General features: G+C 36.8%; 1 protein-coding gene across 1 annotated transcript in view; it reads right to left on the bottom strand.

Annotated features, from left to right (window-relative positions):
• Positions 1-162: 162 nt before the first annotated feature.
• LOC145772074 (uncharacterized) overlaps positions 163-21457 on the bottom strand; it is a 30598-nt gene continuing 9303 nt past the window's right edge. Inside the window, exons 6-32 of the mRNA XM_082583889.1 lie at positions 21217-21368; positions 20528-20680; positions 19945-20091; positions 18847-18999; positions 18487-18639; positions 17387-17527; positions 17030-17179; positions 16335-16478; positions 15741-15887; positions 14983-15129; positions 13728-13874; positions 13292-13438; positions 12869-13015; positions 12169-12315; positions 10741-10887; positions 9766-9925; positions 8956-9104; positions 8039-8185; positions 7585-7743; positions 6827-6970; positions 6386-6502; positions 4726-4880; positions 3413-3498; positions 3056-3200; positions 2357-2465; positions 1890-2068; positions 163-1141 (exon numbers count right to left, since the gene is read on the bottom strand). Coding sequence (XP_082440015.1) covers positions 890-1141; positions 1890-2068; positions 2357-2465; positions 3056-3200; positions 3413-3498; positions 4726-4880; positions 6386-6502; positions 6827-6970; positions 7585-7743; positions 8039-8185; positions 8956-9104; positions 9766-9925; positions 10741-10887; positions 12169-12315; positions 12869-13015; positions 13292-13438; positions 13728-13874; positions 14983-15129; positions 15741-15887; positions 16335-16478; positions 17030-17179; positions 17387-17527; positions 18487-18639; positions 18847-18999; positions 19945-20091; positions 20528-20680; positions 21217-21368 — 4024 coding nt within the window. The 3' untranslated portion in view covers positions 163-889. The remainder of the gene's footprint in view (positions 1142-1889; positions 2069-2356; positions 2466-3055; positions 3201-3412; positions 3499-4725; positions 4881-6385; positions 6503-6826; positions 6971-7584; positions 7744-8038; positions 8186-8955; positions 9105-9765; positions 9926-10740; positions 10888-12168; positions 12316-12868; positions 13016-13291; positions 13439-13727; positions 13875-14982; positions 15130-15740; positions 15888-16334; positions 16479-17029; positions 17180-17386; positions 17528-18486; positions 18640-18846; positions 19000-19944; positions 20092-20527; positions 20681-21216; positions 21369-21457) is intronic.

Below are 21457 nucleotides of genomic sequence, written 5' to 3'. Positions count from 1 at the left end.
TAAAACTTGCATTAAAAGTAGCTCGCAAACTGAAAAAGGTTGGGAAGCACTGTATCTACGCCATCAAAATACGCCTTTAAATAAAATCTAAGCTCACTTTTATTTATTTTTTTGTAATTTTACTTGAAATTTCTTGATATTTTGACAAAATTCACCCGTAAAAACACTGATTTTTCTTGTATTGCGCTAAGTCTAAAAAACACAATAACTATTGCTCCAAAACGTAGACTATAAACTTTTATAGTACGGTGCGGCAAAAATCAAAACAAATTCACATTTGTTTGTACAGTTAACATACTTGATGAGAAACAATACTATTATAAAATGAGACTGGTTACTTATGACATGAGGCTGCAACTATTTTATGAAATGACCATGGCAAAATATTATACGATCGTAAAAGCTGCATAAACAAAATTCCATACTAATCAGCTTTTACCAAAAATTGATGCAACTTTTCAATTTTGTTTTTTGCAAAACATTGAATGCCAAAAAAGCGAACAAAAAATGGACCTCAAACTTATGTTAGTCTAAACATAAGAAAATCCAACATTAATATTTTGCTTGATGAAGAGTTTGTGGAAAAACATACAGAAAAACCTGGGACGATGGGTACTTTGTAAGTTCGCTAGATATAGCTTTGCTAAGATAGTCTGTTGCAGGCCTATATGGCCCGGAAAGTAACGCATGTGTGCGATTGATGAAGTACAGTACAAAACCACTTCATAACTCCAAACTAACTCGCATTAATTGAAAGGTTATTATTTGAAGTTTGCTTTACAATTTCCATAAATATAATGCGTTCATTCCATTAAAACTGTGTTACGGAGCAAGTCGTAACTGGCTGAATATACAAATTAACATCTAAACTACATGAAACCTTAAAAGTTTAAGTGCAAGTTTCGTAATTTCCAGTTGCCAAGTTGCGATCTAATCTTGCTGAAGACTTTTGCGATGGGGGAACACTTTGAAAGGCTTTCTCGATGGCTTCATTGATGAAACCCTCAAAGCGGCTCACCCTGGTGTACACTCCTGGTCTACCGCTGGCACCACAATTTGTGTCTCCGAAAGAAGTTAACCCAGCAACAAACCACTGACAAGTTGAACATCGTTGGCACATCAAAGGTCCGCCGCTGTCACCCTGCGAGTTGAACAAGACTGTATTTAATTCTAGCACATATGGGGTAGCCAATATTCTGTTTGGCTTATAATCATACCGTACAGAGGTCTGAAACATGGCTTAAGCTAAATGTTGAGTTCGTCAGCATATTTGTCCTATTTTCAATGCACAAAAGTTTATTATTTTATCTTGACAGTTTTAAGCAAAAAAAGCGGTGACATTGACATAAGACAATAAACTAAATTAAGAAAGTCGAAAATTTTTTGTTGCTACTTAACCATCCAATAAACTTAACCTATGTGACTGTGCGGTATGTATACGTGCACTGGCGTACGCAAAGGAAGCCAGTAGGCCGTTGCCTTCTTCTTTCAACACTTTTCTTACACAAACAAATTTCAAACCAAAAATTTGGCTGGTTTTGTTCAGCAGCAATCCAGAAACTCCCAATTGTTTCCAAAAACATAATACACTATGTAAAAAAATTTAAAACTCTGATCTGCACTGACATGCAAAATGAATAAGCAAGAAAGAGAAACTTAACTTGTCACATAGTCAAAGCATCGTATTATTCTGTGCTGGCTATTACGAGCAAACATGTGGAATAAAAGAAAAGAGCTCCCAACAAAAACTCCTGAGTACAGAATGGCCACGACAATTCTGTGCTGACTAAAACTAGTAAATAGAGATTTTGACAAAAAGAAAAAAAGAAACACTCTGGTCAAGAAATTCCGCGTACTTCATTGTATACGTGATACAAGCATGTACTTACATTGCAAGTGTCAACACCACCGGAAATTCTACCCGCACAGATCATGATGCCTTCGTTCATCCTTTGACGAGTTTGGAACGAAGCATCGGCGTATCCTTTTGTACATACACCGAATGGAAGTGTTCGAAGTTCGACTTCTTGTAGCACGTTAGCAACCGAATTTAAGTTTGAAGATGATGCTGAAAGGGAATCAATTCAATTTAACTAAAGTTAAACAAAAAGATACTTTTAAAACGGACAATAAAACACTTCTTCATCCTTGCTACAATTTCACCACGTGGAGACAATAATTGTTAGTTTCAGTTTTCTTTCATACTACCTAGCGTTTCCAACAATTTTTAGTGTTATGGCATACCACACTTATATAAAGACAAAGACACAAATAAATAAAAAACTAAACTGCTAAAAAAATCGAAACTTTTACGCCTAAAATCAGCTTTTGTTTTGTGAAAACAGCAGTTACTTACTCAAACCCCATCCTGCGGCTATGCATGATAGGTCATCTGGCACTCTCTCCCCTTTTGGTAAGCAAATAGTTCTCACATAATCCCCTCCTACGATTGCAGGATTGTCCAGCTACAATGTCAAAGCAAAGATTAGCCCATATACTTTGGAGTAGATCATCGTGCGCCACAACTGTAGTGACAAAACAATGCATTTCATTCCTTTTAGTGAGTTCCAAGCTGATTGCTTCAGTGGCATGGCCATTTGTCACCAAAGTTCAGCACTAAAGTTATCTTGTTAGCTTGTTTGGTTGGTTTTGAATCTTTCTACTTGGACTGACAAAGCCTTTCAAACTACTGCAAATCTGTCACTACTTGTGCAATACAAATCGTGAGCAGAAGTAAGGCAAACAAAATTATTAACATTAATGTTTTTTACATCCTTCATTCACGCGGAAGAATATCCATCAACAAACAAGTGAAAATATTTTCAAACGAATGGATCTCTCGAATGTTAAAACCATTAATGTTACTGACTTTTGTATGTCTGTAGTAAAACAAGCTGAACTCTTAACATATGCTAAACAATATGAACAAATCAGTAAACAAAGTATACGCAAAATTACCATACCAATTTTCCTAAAAAAAGATTTTTAGAAGGATGATAAATGCCCTCAGAATAATGGACAATAAATTATTGCTTATATTACAAAAATATATTACCTGGATTATTGCGATGTCATTTGCTGGAAATTCATAATTCTCGTGAATGTAAGTTACATTTGCTCGTCGCTGTTGTACGTGTGGCGAATTGTCTCCATACGTCCGAGCTCCAAGAAGAACCTCTATTCCACTAGGTGTAAGGCCGCTAAACATCAAACATCATGAGAACAAATACATGTTTTTACCGGTATGGGTGTAACGGGTAGAAGTCAAACCACATTTCAGGCTCTTGGGAGCTTATTCCAAGTGTAAAAAATTGGTTGTTTTTTGCTTACATTTTGTTTCAAAACAAACCTAAACATTTCGATATACTCCGATTCTATGAATTAGTAGGTGTACAAAAACTATACCACTTACTGGACACAATGAGCCGCTGTAAGCACAAGGTATTTTGTGATCAGAATTCCACCACATAGCGCATCCTCGTTTGGTCTCAGGAAAACCTTGGGGCATTAAAAGAGCAATTGTTATCAAAACTTATGAAACTTGGTGACGATGGGTAAGATAAGTCGTAAAAAAGCAATTGCTCACATGAAATGAATCCAGAAGTTGGTTAGCACTCATGCAAAGGCTAATATCACAAACATCCATTCGATTTTTTCTTAAACAAAGCAGTATTCTTGTGCTAGCGATAAACAAAGGATTCGGTGGAATTTTTAAATGACTCTTATTCAAATAGAATTATGAAGCTTTGGTATAGAGTTTGCTTTGTTGAACCATAGACAGACAAAACAAAGTAACTTCAGCGAGTTTAACACGTTTTATCACTAAGAGATGTAACATAATTAAAAAATCAACTCAAACGTTTTCAACACGTAGCCTACGTGTGTCATTAGGAGTTACTTAAATCTGCAATAGGCCTACACATAAAATGAGAATTATAATATAAATCTGACTATGCACTATAACTGTAACGACACTCCAGACCGAAAAGCACAAACTGAACAAGTCATATAAAAATGATTACAAGTAAATTATATGGCGGGAAACAAATCACATGAGGTGTAATGTACAGGCATGCGACAAACAGTTAGAGCACACATAAAAGGAAAGATGAGCCACAAGCGAATAACTGCCGGTTGAGAGACAGATTATTACGTTTGATTCTTAAGGTTTCCATGATCTCAATCTGAAATAAAAATCTGCCTCGAGAGATGATTATAAATTGGTCGAGCAAGGCATTGTCAGTGCACGTTACACAAGAGGCGATCTGCTCTTTAATTGTACTCTTGGTTCTTTGTGCTGTTTATTGCAATCCGCCTCACAACAGGCAGTTATTCGCCTGTGGCTCACGGTAATTCCTGATGAGGACACACGTACGTGTCGAAAACGTTTGAGTTGATTTCTTAATTATGTTTGGCTATATCTCATTGTAATAACACATGTTAAACCTGCTAAAGTTACTTTGTTTTGTCTGCCTATGGTTCAAATAGAATTGTACTCAAATTATAACTACAATTTTTTTTTTTTATAAATTGTAGAAATATTAGCAAATATCACACAAAGTTCAATGGTATTCAGTTACTTGTTCCAATTCCAGAAATTCACAAAATAGAGAACAAACTGTTAGTCTTTTGTTTAGAAAGTACCTAACTATATTGGCTTTCTTACTAAATGTAATTAAATTATTTAGCATGAAATTAACTAGCATTCACTTTAAACTACCCTACCATCCAGGGCCAGCGTTTAACTTCTGCGTCTTCACCGTTGATGATTCGGCCTGGGTTGCTTGAGATACCGCACGAGTTCCCGGTAACACCAGACAAGTCACAACACTCAAAACCGCGGGATCCATACCTTTTTCGAAGCGGCGAGTTGCACGTTGCTGAAATTGAAAAAAAATAATGTTTTAAGTTTATTTTAAAATAATATAGTTTTATCTCAAATATAGTTGAGCCAATAGATGGCGCTGAACTACCTTGGTTTCAACGTTTTGCTGCTTTATGTTCAAGCCACACCCACATGCCTGGTTCAACTCAAACGGTCTTTTACATATAGCAAACACGTAGAACACTTACGTAGAAAAGTGTTAGCTCGCACCACCCTCTAGAAACGTTTTGCGGACACAAGGTGGGGTGCTAGCCTCTCAGTGGTGAGAACAAGTGGTTTAGCCTTACAGTCTACGCCACTGTTAAATACTTAGTGCAGAAGCGCCCATTTTGATCTTTTCCATGTGCCAATCAACAACTTCCGGCGAACTGTGACTAGTTGCCTCCGACCAACTCCAACTGACTGTTAGCCTGTCCTTGCAAACATTGAACAAGCCATATTACGGCGCCAGCGTGCTGTCTGTTTCTTAAGCCGTAAAGCCCTGAACTCCTGTTATCTGCTACATGCAACCACACTGGGAAAACCTCCAAAGCAGAAAATCTCCAGTTAAAATCAAGAAAGACATTTTTACGCGCTACACACGATATTTTGGCAGCCGCCAGCTGCTGGTGAACAGTAGTGCCATGAGGCGCGGTGTGAACAATAATGGTCAACATTTCCACTCCGTCAAGTATTCGGATCTCCGTCTGAAAACCAGTTGGGTCATGGCCTCTTTAGACTTGCCTCATCAATGCGTAACCGTTTGCCCACTGGTGTTGGACGATTTGGTGCAGACATGTTACGTTGGGGCTTGGCAGAGAGTGCTGCCTGTGAGTGTGGTGAAATGCAGATGGCACCCTACATAACTATAGGATGGCTCTTTGAACAGACCACCTCATGGTATAGAAGGCCTAGTCTTCATTTACTATGACACTAAGCAGTGGCTAATCGACGGGTGCCCTGATATATAGCGACAACATGAGAGAAGAAAAATCTTTAAGTATTCTATCATTTTGAGCAGAGAGTTCTATTTCCATTAGCTGTTTTAATTAGATTTAGAAATTTTTAAAAACTTGATGTTTTTTTAATACATTTTCCGATGAACATATGGCACGGTCGCAACACTTCAGGCTATGGTAGTAATCATGCTGTTAAAAAATCAGCCCATAATGCAATAGGCCTATTATGAATAGCATCATTATTTGTAAATAGGCTACGGCGCACTCATAAAACAGATTTTTTACAACTATTTACAATGCTAAAAAAATTTAAAAAAACGTCAAAAATATATTAAAATGCCAAAATCAAAGTAGCCTGCCAAACTCATTAAAAAACGCTCAAATTTTGAATATTTGACGTTAAAACCACTATATGGCAACCTGTTTGCCGTGCAAGATGTTTGAGTTTAAATCCAGATGCTATTATAGCGACGTCCACGGGTGCAGCCACAGAGTTGTCCTGGCACCCGCGTGATCATCGCCTTTTGCAATTGTCACGTCACAACAACGCAATGCATCTTACCTGCAGTGCACGATCGCCCTTCACAATCTCGATACGAAACGCTACAGTCTTGGCATGCTCGCATTGTCTGCGTACCTCTTCCACATGAACGAGAACATGCACTCCATTGATTTAACACTGAAATTGTATTAAGTTAAACCTATGAAAACGCAAAATATGCTATTGTGCATACATGCTTTAGCAACGATCACTCAGCTTCAGATTAAATGGCTGACAGCTAGATAGAGCATCTCATTTGTACATGATACATCAATATTTTGTTGTGTATCGAAAGTTTTCTCAGCGCCGTATTGAAAATGGTAATGATGAGCGCAACGCAATGACTCATATACTCTTCCTCTTTTTCAAGTATCGCATTACAGCTGTAGCCTGCTTTCAGGAAGACCACAAAAGCAGATACATGTTTTATGTTTTGCCATAAACTATGACAACACAACTGACCCACACAAGCTCCATTGTTGCAACCTCTTCTATCAGCGTTTTCTCCAGCGCAAGATCTTCCTCGGCAAGAACGGATTCTTTGCTGCTGCCCGGGCCCACAAGTGTTTGAACAATCAGACCAAGCCCCCCAAGGTCTCCACGTTCCTGTGAAAAAGTAGAAGTCAAGCCAAGCATTTCATACCACAGATCATGTTTCAAAAATTTTATTTGAATTTCTTGTTATGTTGTTACGTATGTTTTGTTTATTTGTTTGACAAAAAAAATTGACGCGGACCAACGATCTACAAATAGTAGCTCAAGTCAAAGCATGCGTACAGCCGTACAATCTTGACTTAAACATAATTGTAAGTACGAGAATCAAGATTGCACAGGCTTTTCGGAACAAAAACAAAGACCAAATTTATTAAAGAGTCCCTCGAGAAGTCACATCATTCCAGCATGTCCAATGGTTAATAAAACTAGCTTGAAGGCCTACCATTTTCTAAAGAAATATCAATCAATCAATCATTTTTATTTTCGTCATTAACGCGTCCGGGACGAAAAAGATACTAACTACAAAAATCGATATAAACCTACCAGCACGTTAACGAACGGGAAAAGATGGCAAAACCTTGAAAGGTTTAAAACGTGCCTGAATGAAAAATTATTTAGTAGGCTATATATCAGTAGTTAGCACAGTACTTACATTTTGTTAATTTGCTTACTAAAACAAATACAAAAATGTATAAAAGAAGTGAGGTATAACATTAAAAACTTACTGTCACAACTTAGAGTGTTGCAATCTTCACTCTGACTTCCCGCTTGAGGACTACCACAAGCCCCAACTCTGGATACTTCACATTGCCTTGTTCTGGATCGAGCTCCTCTTGCACAATCTTTTGAACAACTGGTCCATGAACTCCATTCGGACCATTGAGCTGAGAAGAACAAGGTGCTACTGTAGTTAAATTAAAGGATAGGGTTTTAAAGTTTTGCTCTGGTTTATCTTTGGTTAATTTTCTAAAAAGAGTTTTTTACAACAATGAATTTAATGTTTAGTCAAGCGTACACCATTTTGAAACGATGAATCTACTTCCGTGAAAAGTCTTAGCTTTTCGAAACGTGAAAAAAGAAACTGGGCAGAAGCAATCTGGATGTTAGGTATGAAATTTATGTGTAAAAAGTTTTATACTAACTTACTTTAAAATAAACTGAAATCTACATAAAACTTACGTCCACAATCGGCAACTATGCAAACTTTACTCGTTTGGGCTGGACCATTACATGTCTTGCCCTGAGGACATGTTCGTGTTCTAGAGCGGGAACCAGGCCCACAGGTGGCGCTGCAATCTGACCATGGCCTCCATTCATTCCAGGTTCCTAACAAGAAATTGGAAATGTCATGTTGAAATAGCATAAAAAGACATCAGCAGGTTTACTGGTTTCGCTGATTTAAAATAGTTAGCCTATTCTAAATGATGATCAACAATAGAATACCGATGGATGTAACCTAAGCTATAAAATGCCGAGTTTTTATAGCAGTATATAAAAACGTTTTTTTATATTAAAATGCCTAAAAACGCAGCACCAACTAAATATGAATATGGGTGAGCTCCTAGGCAGAGATGTGAGCCCACTAACCGGGGGTTTTGAAGCGGTAAATAGGACTTGCGTGATTTAAGCTATTGAATATTAAGCGTCTGCAGCAATATTTACAACATTTTTTTTATTTCAAATTGCCAAAAAAACATTTAAAAAAATGAAATGAGTAAACCCCTAAACAGTCGTGACTCCCCCCTACTGCTACTCAAGACTACTCTTGAACAATAACATGTTTGCACAACACAATCACAAGAACGCTAAAAAAAATAAACATTTTTGAAGGGGCGGAGGCCATGCCTCAATACCCCTTCTCTCTGCGTACGCCATTCATCATCATCATCGGCCATGCCTGAATAAGGCGTCAGCTACCGTGAGTCTCCACGACGATCGATTGTCTGTAGTTCTTATTCGGCTTTCAAAATTTTGGTTTGTCCATGTTGAAGTACGTGAAGTGTTGAGTACGCCATTAGACATAGAAATACAATAATTGTACTGTCGTATTATTGTTAAATTTTAACATCACAAGATGAAATCATGTATTAATTTACCGCAAGGATCGCACGAACCGCACTCTTTGCATTGCTTGGGGCAATTCTGACGGTACCATATGTTTTGAGGGCACCAAGCGACAGGCACAGATGTGCTGCAGTAGGGTTCGAATACGTTTTTGCAATTGGGGTCGTCTGGGCATGTACACCTAAAAATATAAATTGAAAATAACCTATGCTGCTACAATCGGTTGATGATATCTTGATTACAAGATAATACAGAAGTACGTCAATCTGTATTCTGTACAGGCGCGAATCTAAGAGTTTTTTCGGGGGGGGCCAGAAAATTTGAAACTCAATTAAAAAGAAAGAAAAAGCTAAACAGATATGAACAATGATACTACGACATATACGATATGCTAGAAAATAGACATTAAAACAACCATTTTCATCAATTGTGATGCCGAGGGACTAATATCAGCTGTTTAGAAGCATATCAAACCATTTGATGCGGAAACATACAATTTTTCACAAAATTTCGGGGGAAACCCGGGCCCCCTGGGCCCCCCCCATAAATCCGCGCCTGATTCTGTATCTTGGGTAACTTCCATAGAAACTAATGTAGCCTATATTATCAATACAGAACGGGTTTTAATAAATTTGGCAGTGAAAGTTTTTAATTTATCACGTCAAAATCGGATTTTAGGACTAGTCATAATCAACCACAGATCGCATTATCATAGCTGATCTAATGCACTTATCATCAACTACTTAATAGGAAAGTAGGCTGATCTTTTTTAAATTAAAACTCTATTTTGGCAACATGAAATAGCCCTTAAACATTTTCACATTGATTTCATCGCCACTCACTCGCAAACACCTCCGATGGGACAACCATCTTCTTCCGAGGCATCTCCAATGCAGATATTCTCGTCTGGGCATGTTCTGGTTCGAGTTCTTTCTGCTCTTCCGCAAGGATTACTGCAAGTTGACCAGTCTGTCCAGCTTGTCCACTCTCCAAGACCAGGATCTAACGCAGAGTATATATCATGTCAAAAAAACATACAAATTACCAAAAATTTAACAAACATTGAGTTGGTGAATTGAATTTACACGTAGAACAAGGTGGCCACTCTACGATAGTACTTTCTGTTCCATCGTAATTTTTCACACAATATAAAGTTTCTTTGATAAACGTTGAGTATTCACCATCACCATAAATCTCCACTCTGTTACATTTCAGGCTCTTCCAATGGCCTTGGCCACGTCTTACCATTATATGAAGTCTGAGATAAAACAACGCGGATGAAGTCCGGAACCGCCATCTTTTTTTAAATAAAATCTTACACAAATTGTACTCATAAAACCGGACTTCCTGTGGTCACAGAGCAACCTTGTACCAGATTGCGAGGATGTACTTATTCTGTTGTCATGAACCCCCACACAAGCGACTCAGGCAACATAGGATGGTTGTGTTTCTACCAAACCTTGCACACCAGTGGTGTCCGGCAAAGTTCTACTGCCTTAGACCTGTTCTGAGAGCCTGTTCTGAAAGTAGGCTACGTACTCTGTTATTCTGTTTGCCTTCAACCTTTGAAAACAGGCAAAGAAAAGATGACGTAATCTATCCTGTTCTATCATACAATACTGTGATTATTTGTCGCAGATAATGGAGATCTCCAAATGACTTGACAGCTATCTATGTCATCGTCGATTGTTGTACCGATGTTTCTGCACGATTATGTACTTTACAATGCTCAAGCTTTAGTACAGAAGTTAACAAACAGCTTAGGTTCTGACGTCTTATATATAGGCTACTACAGGCCAAAATAAATTTTAGCAAACCTGAGCAAGATGCTTGAGTGCATGGGACTTCTCTGGTATTTTCATTGCGAGGCAAACACTCTCCTCCATTCATACATTCCCTTCGATCAGTACGAGTTCCTTCACCACACGTAACAGAGCATTCACCCATTTGCCATGGACCCCACACTGAAAATACAAAGCAACACATGAATGGGTTAACTAAAGAAACGTAGGTTTGAAGATTGACAAAAGTAGTTCGTACGCTTAATGCAAGCATTACCGGACCAATCTCAGTTACCAAGTGTAGCAGAATAAATATGATTAAAAAACTGTCATTTCCTTCTTGGTGTATTCTATAAAATGTGCATTGGCCTGCACATTTGTTTAGAATTCAGAGGTGACGAACCTGCGGCCCGTCAAAGAATTTTGTGCGGCTCGCAAAACAATTTGACAATTGACAAATTTCGAAAATTAAACTGTAGTCATTATCACTATCAGTGCAAGTACTGTTGCTCTATCCTTATTGTTCAAGTTGATTTGTTTTTATTTTTTACTGTTGTATGTTTCGATTCTAAGTAAGATAATTTCAACTATGTAGGTTTTATTACTTTCATCTGCCGTTTGTTACTTTTCATGAATAATATCTTGAGTCGCTTCTAAAAGATTTCATGGTAGGTTACGATTAAAAAATTGTGTGGCCCGATAACTGAGGTGTAATTGACAAAGTGGCCCGCGACTGAAAAAAGGTTCGTCTCCCCTGGTTTAGATAGTAGGGTAAGGATAGATTAGTACATAATTATGTTTGTTAATATACCTATATAGGCTACTATATAACTATAATACCATAAATACCAAAGTGGCGCGACTAAACTACTTTGGCATGTTGGTTTGTCACCTCAAAAGTTGGCAAGAAAGCGATGGCTTATACCATTTTTTCACGTCTTCAAGGTAAGTTAAATGTCCATAGTTTACAAAAACTTATTTGGACAAATTTCTGTGTTGCACGGAATGTTTCTAGTGCCATCCCCTTGACAGTTATTGCCGTTCCTACATTTCCTAGTGTCTGTTCTAGTGCTGCCACCACAAGTCATAGAGCAGTCATCAGTTTGCCAAGGACCCCATTCTAAGTAAGACCAAAGCAAAAGTATTACAACCTTATATTTTAACAATTAAATGCGGATAAAAAAATTGCTTCCGTGTTTTCCTGTTTACTTTAATCCAAGCTTTTCAACTACCGGGCAAAAGTCGAATATGATAAATGGAATTCTCATGGACATGGGCTAGTTTGTTAACCAACTCAATGTGCTACTTTTAGAACATGTCAAAAAAATAAAAACTTTTGTAATTAATATTTTTCCATGTTGGAAATATGGTGCAGTTCTAATAGAGTGGGGAAAAACATTACATAGGCATACAAATATTAAACGTTTACATAGAAAACACGTTTTAAGCACTTATGTTAAGTACCAGGGCACAGATCAGTGTTGCATTCCACACTTCTGCTTCCTCCATTGGCTGGTAAACAGTTTGGACCGTTCATGCATTCTCTTGTGTCTGTCTTCATTCCACCACCACAAGTTACCGAACAACTACCCTCCACCCAGATTCCCCAGACTGCAGGTTAATAATAAAACAAATCCTTTGTCAGAAAAGCTACAAATTTATCTCAAAACAATATAGTTCTTATGACCTTATATAGTTCTTTGAAAAACAGAATATGAAAATCACACACTCTGCACAACAATACTGACAATGTCAGTGCACTGGCTACAATGCTGTATGTACTGATTATATTATACAAAAGATTTTTATCTGTTGGTGAAGCCAAATAAAACCATTTTTGAAGAGAAGCTTTATAAAAAAAAGGTGATTGAAAAGAATTTGTTGCTCTCTTCATAGTGCCACCATACCCTATAATAAAACATCACAAAAACTTCGTTAGAATAGCCTATGTATGCTTTGAAAAGTAGATTTTACTGTTTAGGCCTACATAAATTATATATTTCATCTCGTACCATCAATACATATGCATGACATTTCTAAAATATAAAATAGAAATTAAGAAACAACATTTATGGAAAACTTTCATTAGAGCACTAGAATGTTGACGTTTAAACTCAATAAAAATTCAACACTTTTCAAGACTTGATGCAAAGTTTCATCAAACCTGGGCACTTTCGGGGATTGCAGTCTCTCGTCCGCGAGCCCCCGTTAGCTGGGAGACAGTTGGGCCCGTTGAGACAGGGCCTTGTATCCATTCTAGTTCCTTCACCACAAGTAACAGAGCAATCTCCAATCTCCCATTCTCCCCATTCTTTTGAAAAAGAGCATTAATTGATGTGATGAATTAAAAAGCGAAAATAAAGTGGTCAAATTTAATTTTGGAACCTCTCAACAATGAGAAAGATAAACATAGATTTTTGAATGACAACGAGAAAGGTCATGCCATTTTCAGACTAAACATGCCATACCCCAGATAAGTGACATCATAACATCTCGAAAACAGTAGCCTGCTCTTACAATTCGGTAAAAAAGATCTCGATTAAAAACTGGCAACATTGTCAGTGATTTTAAAGTTTATTTTATAGACCTGGGCAAGCTCCTGGATTACAGTTTCTCTCTCTAGTTCCCCCGTTAGCCGGGAGGCAGTTGGGTCCGTTGAGACAGGGCCTTGTATCGATTCTTGTTCCTTCTCCACAAGTAACAGAGCAATCTCCAATCTCCCATTCTCCCCATTCTTTTGAAAAAGAGCATTATTATGCAATAAACATACGGTTGATGTGATGGAATAAAAAACAGAAATAAAGTGGCAAAATTTTATTTTCGAAAACCTCTACGAAAGTAAAACGTAGACTTTTGAATGGCAACGAGAAAGGTCATGCCATTTTTAGATTGAACATGCCTTACCTCAGATAAGTGACATCATACCATCTCGAAAACAGTAGCCTGCTCTTACAATTCGGTAAAAAAGATCTCGATTAAAAACTGGCAACATTGTCAGTGATTTTAAAGTTTATTTTATAGACCTGGGCAAGCTCCTGGATTACAGTTTCTCTCTCTGGTTCCCCCGTTAGCTGGGAGACAGTTGGGTCCGTTGAAACACTGCCTTGTATCCATTCTTGTTCCCTCTCCGCAAGTAACAGAGCAATCTCCGATCTCCCATTCTCCCCATTCTTAAGAACACCATAAACAAAAACTTTTATTACCGAATAATAGCAGTAATTTGCAAAGCTATTTATTTCATATCAAAAAATGCACTTTAATAAAAACGTTGTCATTTCATAATCTACTTTTTGGTACATAATTAACACGTATATATATTTTGTTATGGTGTAGCAAGGAAAGCCAAGAAATTGTTTGTGATGGAGCACAAAATTAAAACAGTGAGTAGCTAGTACCAAAGTTTTTAAATTTTTCACCCGCTCTTATAGTATGGTTTTGTTGATTAAAAGTCGAGTAGGGCTGGTTAAAGCAGAATTAAGCTGTTACTAATCCCGGCGAATCACAGGCTTGAACAACAGGTTTGTTTTAACTAAAGATGGTAAAATTACAATTACTTAAAAATTATTCTTTTGATATTCACAAGGATTGTAGACACTTTCATGTTTAATCTACTTTTTCCTGCAGTAGAGTAAAAGTAGGCTATACCCCTACAAAAAGTATTTAAAACATCCATTTGCTACGAACATGAGATAGGCTGCAGTCTTAACGTAACTTCCATTAAAAAAATGTTCATACTCCACAGGAAAGACAGATGAAATATCGCGGAAATTGTTTGTGATCAGTGAATTGCATTTACAGTCTTCAATGCATTACCCACTAAACCGACAAATTTACAAATTTTTCAACAAAAAAACGAGGTGTTGGGAAAGCTTACTCGACGGTCTTGTGGTTCTGATGAGGAGCACAATTACAGGTCTACATTTTGTGACCTATCTAGGACTAAATCTTGTTTTTGTCGTGTAAAAGTAGCTTACTATAGTTCCATGTAGCCTCGTGAAATAAAATTTTTCAACACCCTTCCCCCAGTATAAAATTCTATTAACTTAAACCCTTGTCTGAAGCCATTTTATCACACTTTTGTTTTCATCACTTTTGTTTGACAAAAGCTTGTCTGTTCCATTATTTTGTTTTTCCATTGAATCTCTTGAACAAAAATATTTTTTTCTGACAGCAGTAGGCTATATAAGGTTAATGTATATTTACAACGACAATCTACAATTTATTATCAGTTGTATTAGCAACTTTAAACAGTTTTATTTCAGAGATCAAGTTACTAACCTGGACACTTTCGAGGGTTACAGTTTCTTGTCCTTGAGCCCCCGTTAGCTGGGAGACAGTTACTACCGTATTGGCACGTTCTTGTATCCATTCTTGTTCCTTCTCCACAAGTAACGGAGCAATCTCCGATCTCCCATTCTCCCCATTCTTAAGAACAAAGCAATATTGCGTAACGTGTTGTATTTGAATAAGTTTTAAACTAAAAATGTTCTAAAAACTTAAAATCAATTTCTTGTTAACTATGATTGAACTGACTCTAGTAGGCTAATGTTAGTTTATTGGATATAATTATATAGCAAGATTTGTTTATGTCATACACCGGCTGTCCGGCTTACTGTTAGAAGTTGGTAAATTACAGTGGGTATTAAGTTTTTTTCATACTGTTTCTACAACTTCTACTACCTTACTACAGCTTTTGTTTCTTAATCAACATTTTTTTATGATTTTGGGAATGTTTGCGAGAACGTTTTTTGGTGAAAATGTCAGACTGATTGCTGGTTTCCGGTAAAAAAACCTGCGCGCAAGTCAGTTGTTTTGGCAGCGCAATTAATCACTTTAATATCTATACTTTACTGATGTGCATGAATAAAAACAAAAAGCTATTTTTAGTTTTTTTTTTGGAATTTCATTCAGGCATTTAAAAACCGCAAGCAACGATCCAAGCACCTCCAAGAGATTGGTAAATTCCAGAAAGGAAAACTCTGGGCAGCTGCTTTTATTTATGGTTTAATTGTATCAAAAAACATCATATGACTTACCCGGGCAACGCTGGGTATTGCACTGTCGCTGTCGTGAGTTCTCTCCTGTTGGTAAACATCCTGGACCGTTTTGACACTCTCTCGTGTCTGTTGCCATCCCACTACCACAAGTGACCGGACAGTCGCCGATTTCCCAAGGTCCCCACACTACAGTATTAATGACATAAAAATCTTTAGTTTGTGAAAATGTTTTACAAAAACGGTGTGTTAATAATTTCAAGAATGTATGCCGTTTTAGTACTTTCGATTACTGCATGTAGTAGTCTACTGGTTTGAAATGATAGGTAAAGACTATATAATGTTACATTTGACCAAAGAACGCCTCAAAAAAAATTTTTTTTTCAGTAAAGTCTAAACCTTATATTATTTAGTCCAGAGTAAATGCTTTTTGTAATCTATTATTTAAACGCAAGTTTCTTGAAATACAAGGGGATGTGCCACCACCGTTTTAATATCAAATTAAGAAGGTAAATTGGCCATTGAAAGAACGTCAGAACATTTTAAATACTATCCGAAAGTAATTTCTAAGAGTATAGTCTACAAATTTCTAAAAAGAAAGTTTTACAATTGTTAAAAACAATAATAAAAACCTACCAGGACATGGATCTTCTCCACATGGAACCATTCTTGTGGAAACTCCGTCGCATCCAGGTCCGTCAATACATTCCCTGGTCTCCCTTCTGGTTCCTCCTCCACAAGTCACGTCACAATTACCGTTCCTGTTCCATGGACCCCACACTAACATAAAAGATCGATATTGTAAGAAGCATACAGCTAAGTTTGTCTAAACATTAAGATTTTTATTTTATGAGGATAATTTGTTATACGTACTTTGACCATCTCAAAATTGAAAGGCCATACTTGTAAAACAATATTTTTACGCATGCTTGTTTCAAGGATTTTTTTCATTACTTTTTCTAAAACAAGTTGACATCGAATTGCGTTTTAGCGTATGAACTGACAACTATGGATTGCGCTAGACTTATTGTGTTCTATTCTTTTATGTTACATTGACCAAGGGTTATTTTAGACTACCAATTGAGTTTATATCTAAATTTTTAAAAAAGTATAAAAATAATAAGTGGTAGGCTGACAGCACCAAACCATGCTTGGTGGCTGATGATTTAAAATATAGATAAGAAAAAGAAGCGAAAAATGTTAGATTGATGTTCGAATTTGAGACTGAGCACAGGCGCGTTTTTCTGACGTATTTAAAGTTGGACACTATAATAATGTTTACAGCTTTTCTGTCTTAGCCTTAAAGATGATTTACTTTTATTAAAAAATACCTGGATTGTTACACTCTCCTTGATTGCAATCAATATTCTGTGTATTTTCTCCTTCACAGCCCGGACCATTGATACAATATCGGGTTTGTGAGATCATTCCTGGGCCACAAGTTTTGCTGCAACTACTGGAATCGCTCCAAACACTCCATTCTGAACAAGAAGAAAATTTTGATTGTTTTTGTTGAAGCAATAAAATAAACTGATATCACGTAACCTGTAGAGCACGATCAAGATATAGAAAAGCAAAAGAAAAACAGGTTTATTAAAAATGTGTATAAGATCTATTAATGGACCTGAGTATTAGGCTAAACTTTAAAGCACAAGTTCATCAAAATCAAATCATACGCTGCTAGATACCTGGACAAGCTTGCACATTACAATCCACAGTTCTTGATGAGTCACCCTGGCAACTGTTTCCATCTCTGCATTGTCTTGTGTCGGTTCGACGACCTCCTCCACACTCGCGAGAACATGAGCCTTCACTCCATTCGCTCCAAGCTAGAACCAAACATGGACAATTGCATTTTCTTAAAATTTTCTTTCAAAATCGAAGATAAAACCCTTTTTAGAAGCAAAATGGTTGGTATGCCTGGTTAATCTTATTTAAGCACTGAAGATGAAGACATTATAATTTTCGAAACGCTTACTGAACATGGGTTTAATATCTACATCTTGGGCTCTTTCTTTTTGATAAAATCCTTTCTTGTTCTGTCTCTTCGCAACGTCACTGAAGACCCGAAAGGTTCAAAGTGAGTAAAATAAGTCGACGAAGCAGTGACGTAGTAGTGACTCAGCAACATCTCAACGTAGAAAAATAACAACTCGTCACAAACAAAAACTCGAACCCTTGATAGCATGGCCACCTGGAGATGTGGCCTGATTTGTCACATTTTGCAAATTTTGATCACAGCTACTGCTAGTGCTTGACTGACATTTTTTGAGATGTTTTTACTTTTTGTGGTTTCCTAATGACATAAAAATTTTTTGTTGCCTTGGGGAAGCAGTAGCAAATGAGAAAAAGTAAGTTGAAAAACGCAAAATCAGACTGTTATTGAAAATTAACAGTCTGACTAAAATTTTCGAAATCAAATTTTCTTTGTTTTTCAACATGTGGGGATGTTAAAACCTATTGTGTCATCTGGGGAAAAAAGTAAAGAAAGCGTAAAAATCTAATTTTTAGAAGAATTTATTTAAACGTTCGCCCAAAGTTAGAAAAACCTGGAAATTTCTGCAAAATGTGACAAATCAGGCATTTAGGTGGCCATGTTGATAGGATCACAAGCGCACTTTAGAAACCAAACTGCTGTAGCTCACAATTTTCTCGAACTATTGTGTCCCTCCCAAAAATATATAATGGATACGCTACAACTTTACTGGACTACTTTCTACAAATTGAAAAATATGTAACTTTTATGCGTGTAAAATGCTCAAGAAAAGTTTATATAAATAAACAATACCTGGACAAATGTTCTCATTGCATGATTCTGTTCTTGTATTTCCTATTCCGTTTTCTCGTTGACATGCTGGACCGTTTTCACATATTCTGGTATCCGTTCTTTCACCCCCTCCGCAGGAAACCGAGCATTCTCCGAAATCCCACTCTCCCCAATCTGTTGAAGAAAGTCAGTTGTAATGTCTTTACAACAAAGCATCAAGACAATTTGGATATTGATTCTTGGATTCAACCTTTTCTTATATGAAAGGCATTTTGCCAAAATTCTTGCTTTGTCAATAGCTACAGTAGTTTTAATAGCACGCAATATCTTAGGCATATCTACAAAATATTTGAGTTTGAAAGGAAAGTAAAATTGTCTCACATGGACATTGTTTCCCTGTGCATTCGACGGTTCTTCTGTTTCCAACACCGTTTTCTAATTGACATCCGGGTCCGTTCAAACATTCTCTTCTATCCATTCTATCACCCTTTCCACAAGTAACAGAGCACTCGCCTAAGTCCCAATCTCCCCAAACTGAAAAAATAATTATTGAGTTTATTGTAATCTTACAAGAAATCTAAAAAGGAACAAAGAAGAAAAATATCTTTTGCTGATAAGTTGGTCGTAGTTGAGTAGCAGAGAAACATAAAAACAAATATGTAGATCTAATCAGATTATTGGTCAAGTTGCTACCGCCTATAGCTTGGTTTTGGCACACATAAGTTTAAAAACCTATGTCATACTTAATCCGATATATTTAAAAGCTTGGCAAATTGAAACTAACCTTGGTTCGCGCTTAAAACTAAACTGTGCACGAATGAAAATACTGAAATAAAGTAACCATCTAAACAGCAAAGTCTGTCATTTTACGTTGATTCAACGGCTGCAGAAGTGAGTAAAGTTACAAACCATTTACGTAGACGTTGAATCAATGAAAAAATGAAGGATTTTGCTGCTTGGGCAGTCGAGTTCCTGGAATACTTTTTAGGTTATCGTTAAGATCTCAAAGCTCGAGTAGAAACATCATAAACTAAGCGATTAGTTCAATTATGTTATGCAAAATTTGTCTTGTTTGCATTGAGCAAATGCCTGCATTTGCTGAATGCAAAATAGCAATATGTCTTGTTTACATTGATTCAACATCTGTAGACCTTAAACGAATGTAAAATAACTTTGCAAGCCAGGATCCTTATGACAGTTTTGGATTGAAATAACTTTTTTTAATACAGAGATTTCTATAATACATATAATAATATTTCTATTTCATTCATGGAATATATCAGTGCTTTAATAGTGCAAAGTTGTAAGTAAAAACAATTCTTTGAATGAATTCATTTTAGTCATTACTCTAATAATTGTGCTTGAACAATCACAACCTCAATAAAATGGTCAAAAACAAAATATGTCCAACAAAAATCCCAAAATGAAATTTGCTGTTGAATTGAGCCATTTAATAAGTTATTCTTTTTTAAATATTACCTGGACATGCGTTTTCAGTGCAAGGTCGTTCTCTTGTGAAGGGTCCTTCACATGATCCGCTTTGACATTCTCTCGTGTCAGTCCTAGTTCCGCTGCCGCAGGTAACCCCACAAGGACCGTTTTGCCACGGTCCCCAAACGTATGAACCTGTTTCAAAAACACATTAGCTAAACTTGGTAGGTTTGGGTTATAACAGAGTTAAGTAGATTTTTCAGTGCATAGGTTACGTTAAAAAAATTACGCTTCAAAAAAGCCATATTATGTATTTTGCATAATTCTTATTGCTTACAAAGACACTCGCAAAATCATCCAGACTTTAATAAAGAAATTCTTTCTTTATCAAAGCAACTTTAAAAAAATCTTGCCAGGATTTTATTTTAGAATGAAACAGACGTTAGCTTTGGTTTGGTGGGAGTCAAGCTTTTCATTTACTTGAATTTGATCTGTTTCACAATGTACACTATTTGATATCGACTACTCTACCTCTGATGGCCTTTACTGCATATATTATAGTATGTTAAGTACACTGTACTTTTCGCAGAAAACAAACAAACTATTTTTAACGTTTACTCCATGTGATCACCTGCACAGGGATCGCGCCGGCATTCTTCCATCATGTAATACTGTCCACCAGGACAACCGGAAAGGATGTTACAATTACGAAATCGAAGCCTGGTCCCAGTTCCACAAGTTACGGAGCAGAAGGACCAATCTCCCCATTCATCCCAATTAACATCTATAATAACGTCGATAACATAATGCAAATCCTAAAAGTTATACTTAAAGCATAGTGAACTTGAAGATAATTTTTTCTTTTTACTCAGAAACATTTATCAAATGCTGTTTAATAGAAAATAATCCATATTGACTCAGACAATCATCCAACAGCTTTTGTTGTAAATGAAAGTAGCGCACTTTGAAAGTGAATGGGTATTTCCAGTGAAACGTTTACATTCAAATGGAAACAATCATACGCCATGCGGTAGGCTATAATAGGCTACATTTTGTCTGAGAGAGTAACATATTTTAGAAGATGCTACGCTTCCAATGTACAAAACTCTAAGTATTTTGTGCAGTTTTTCTTGATTTGACAAATCATATCTTTCTTGCCTTGTATTGAGCTATGATTCACTATAGTTTATGCTCACTTTGGACGTGCTCTGATATCCGATGTTGCTTTAAGAATACATAATATGAGGACAGTTTCGGTTGGAATCGCAAGAACAATTGGATTATGTTCTGTTCTTATTTTATGCTTTATTTTCTACTTACTGCAGTTGCAGTTGTTGTCGCAAAGACGACAGCTTTTCCGACAGGCTTCCTGCACGGCAGACCCTGTGCACCACGTTTGTGGGCTTGGGGCAACACGGAATGAGCAAAAAGCTGCATATAGTTGGTTGTCCTCACATTGTTGGCACTGGCATCTAAACAGCACTTATCAGTACAAAAATATTGCCAAAAATAAGGTTGAAACTTTGATCAGAGTTTCCTTGTAGCCTACTATCTCAATTCA

Source organism: Aplidium turbinatum, chromosome 6, assembly GCF_918807975.1.
Source record: "Aplidium turbinatum chromosome 6, kaAplTurb1.1, whole genome shotgun sequence".
NCBI lineage: Eukaryota > Metazoa > Chordata > Ascidiacea > Aplousobranchia > Polyclinidae > Aplidium > Aplidium turbinatum.
The sequence above is the reverse complement of the archived record's forward strand: the minus strand, read 5'-3'. Positions and strand labels throughout refer to the sequence as shown.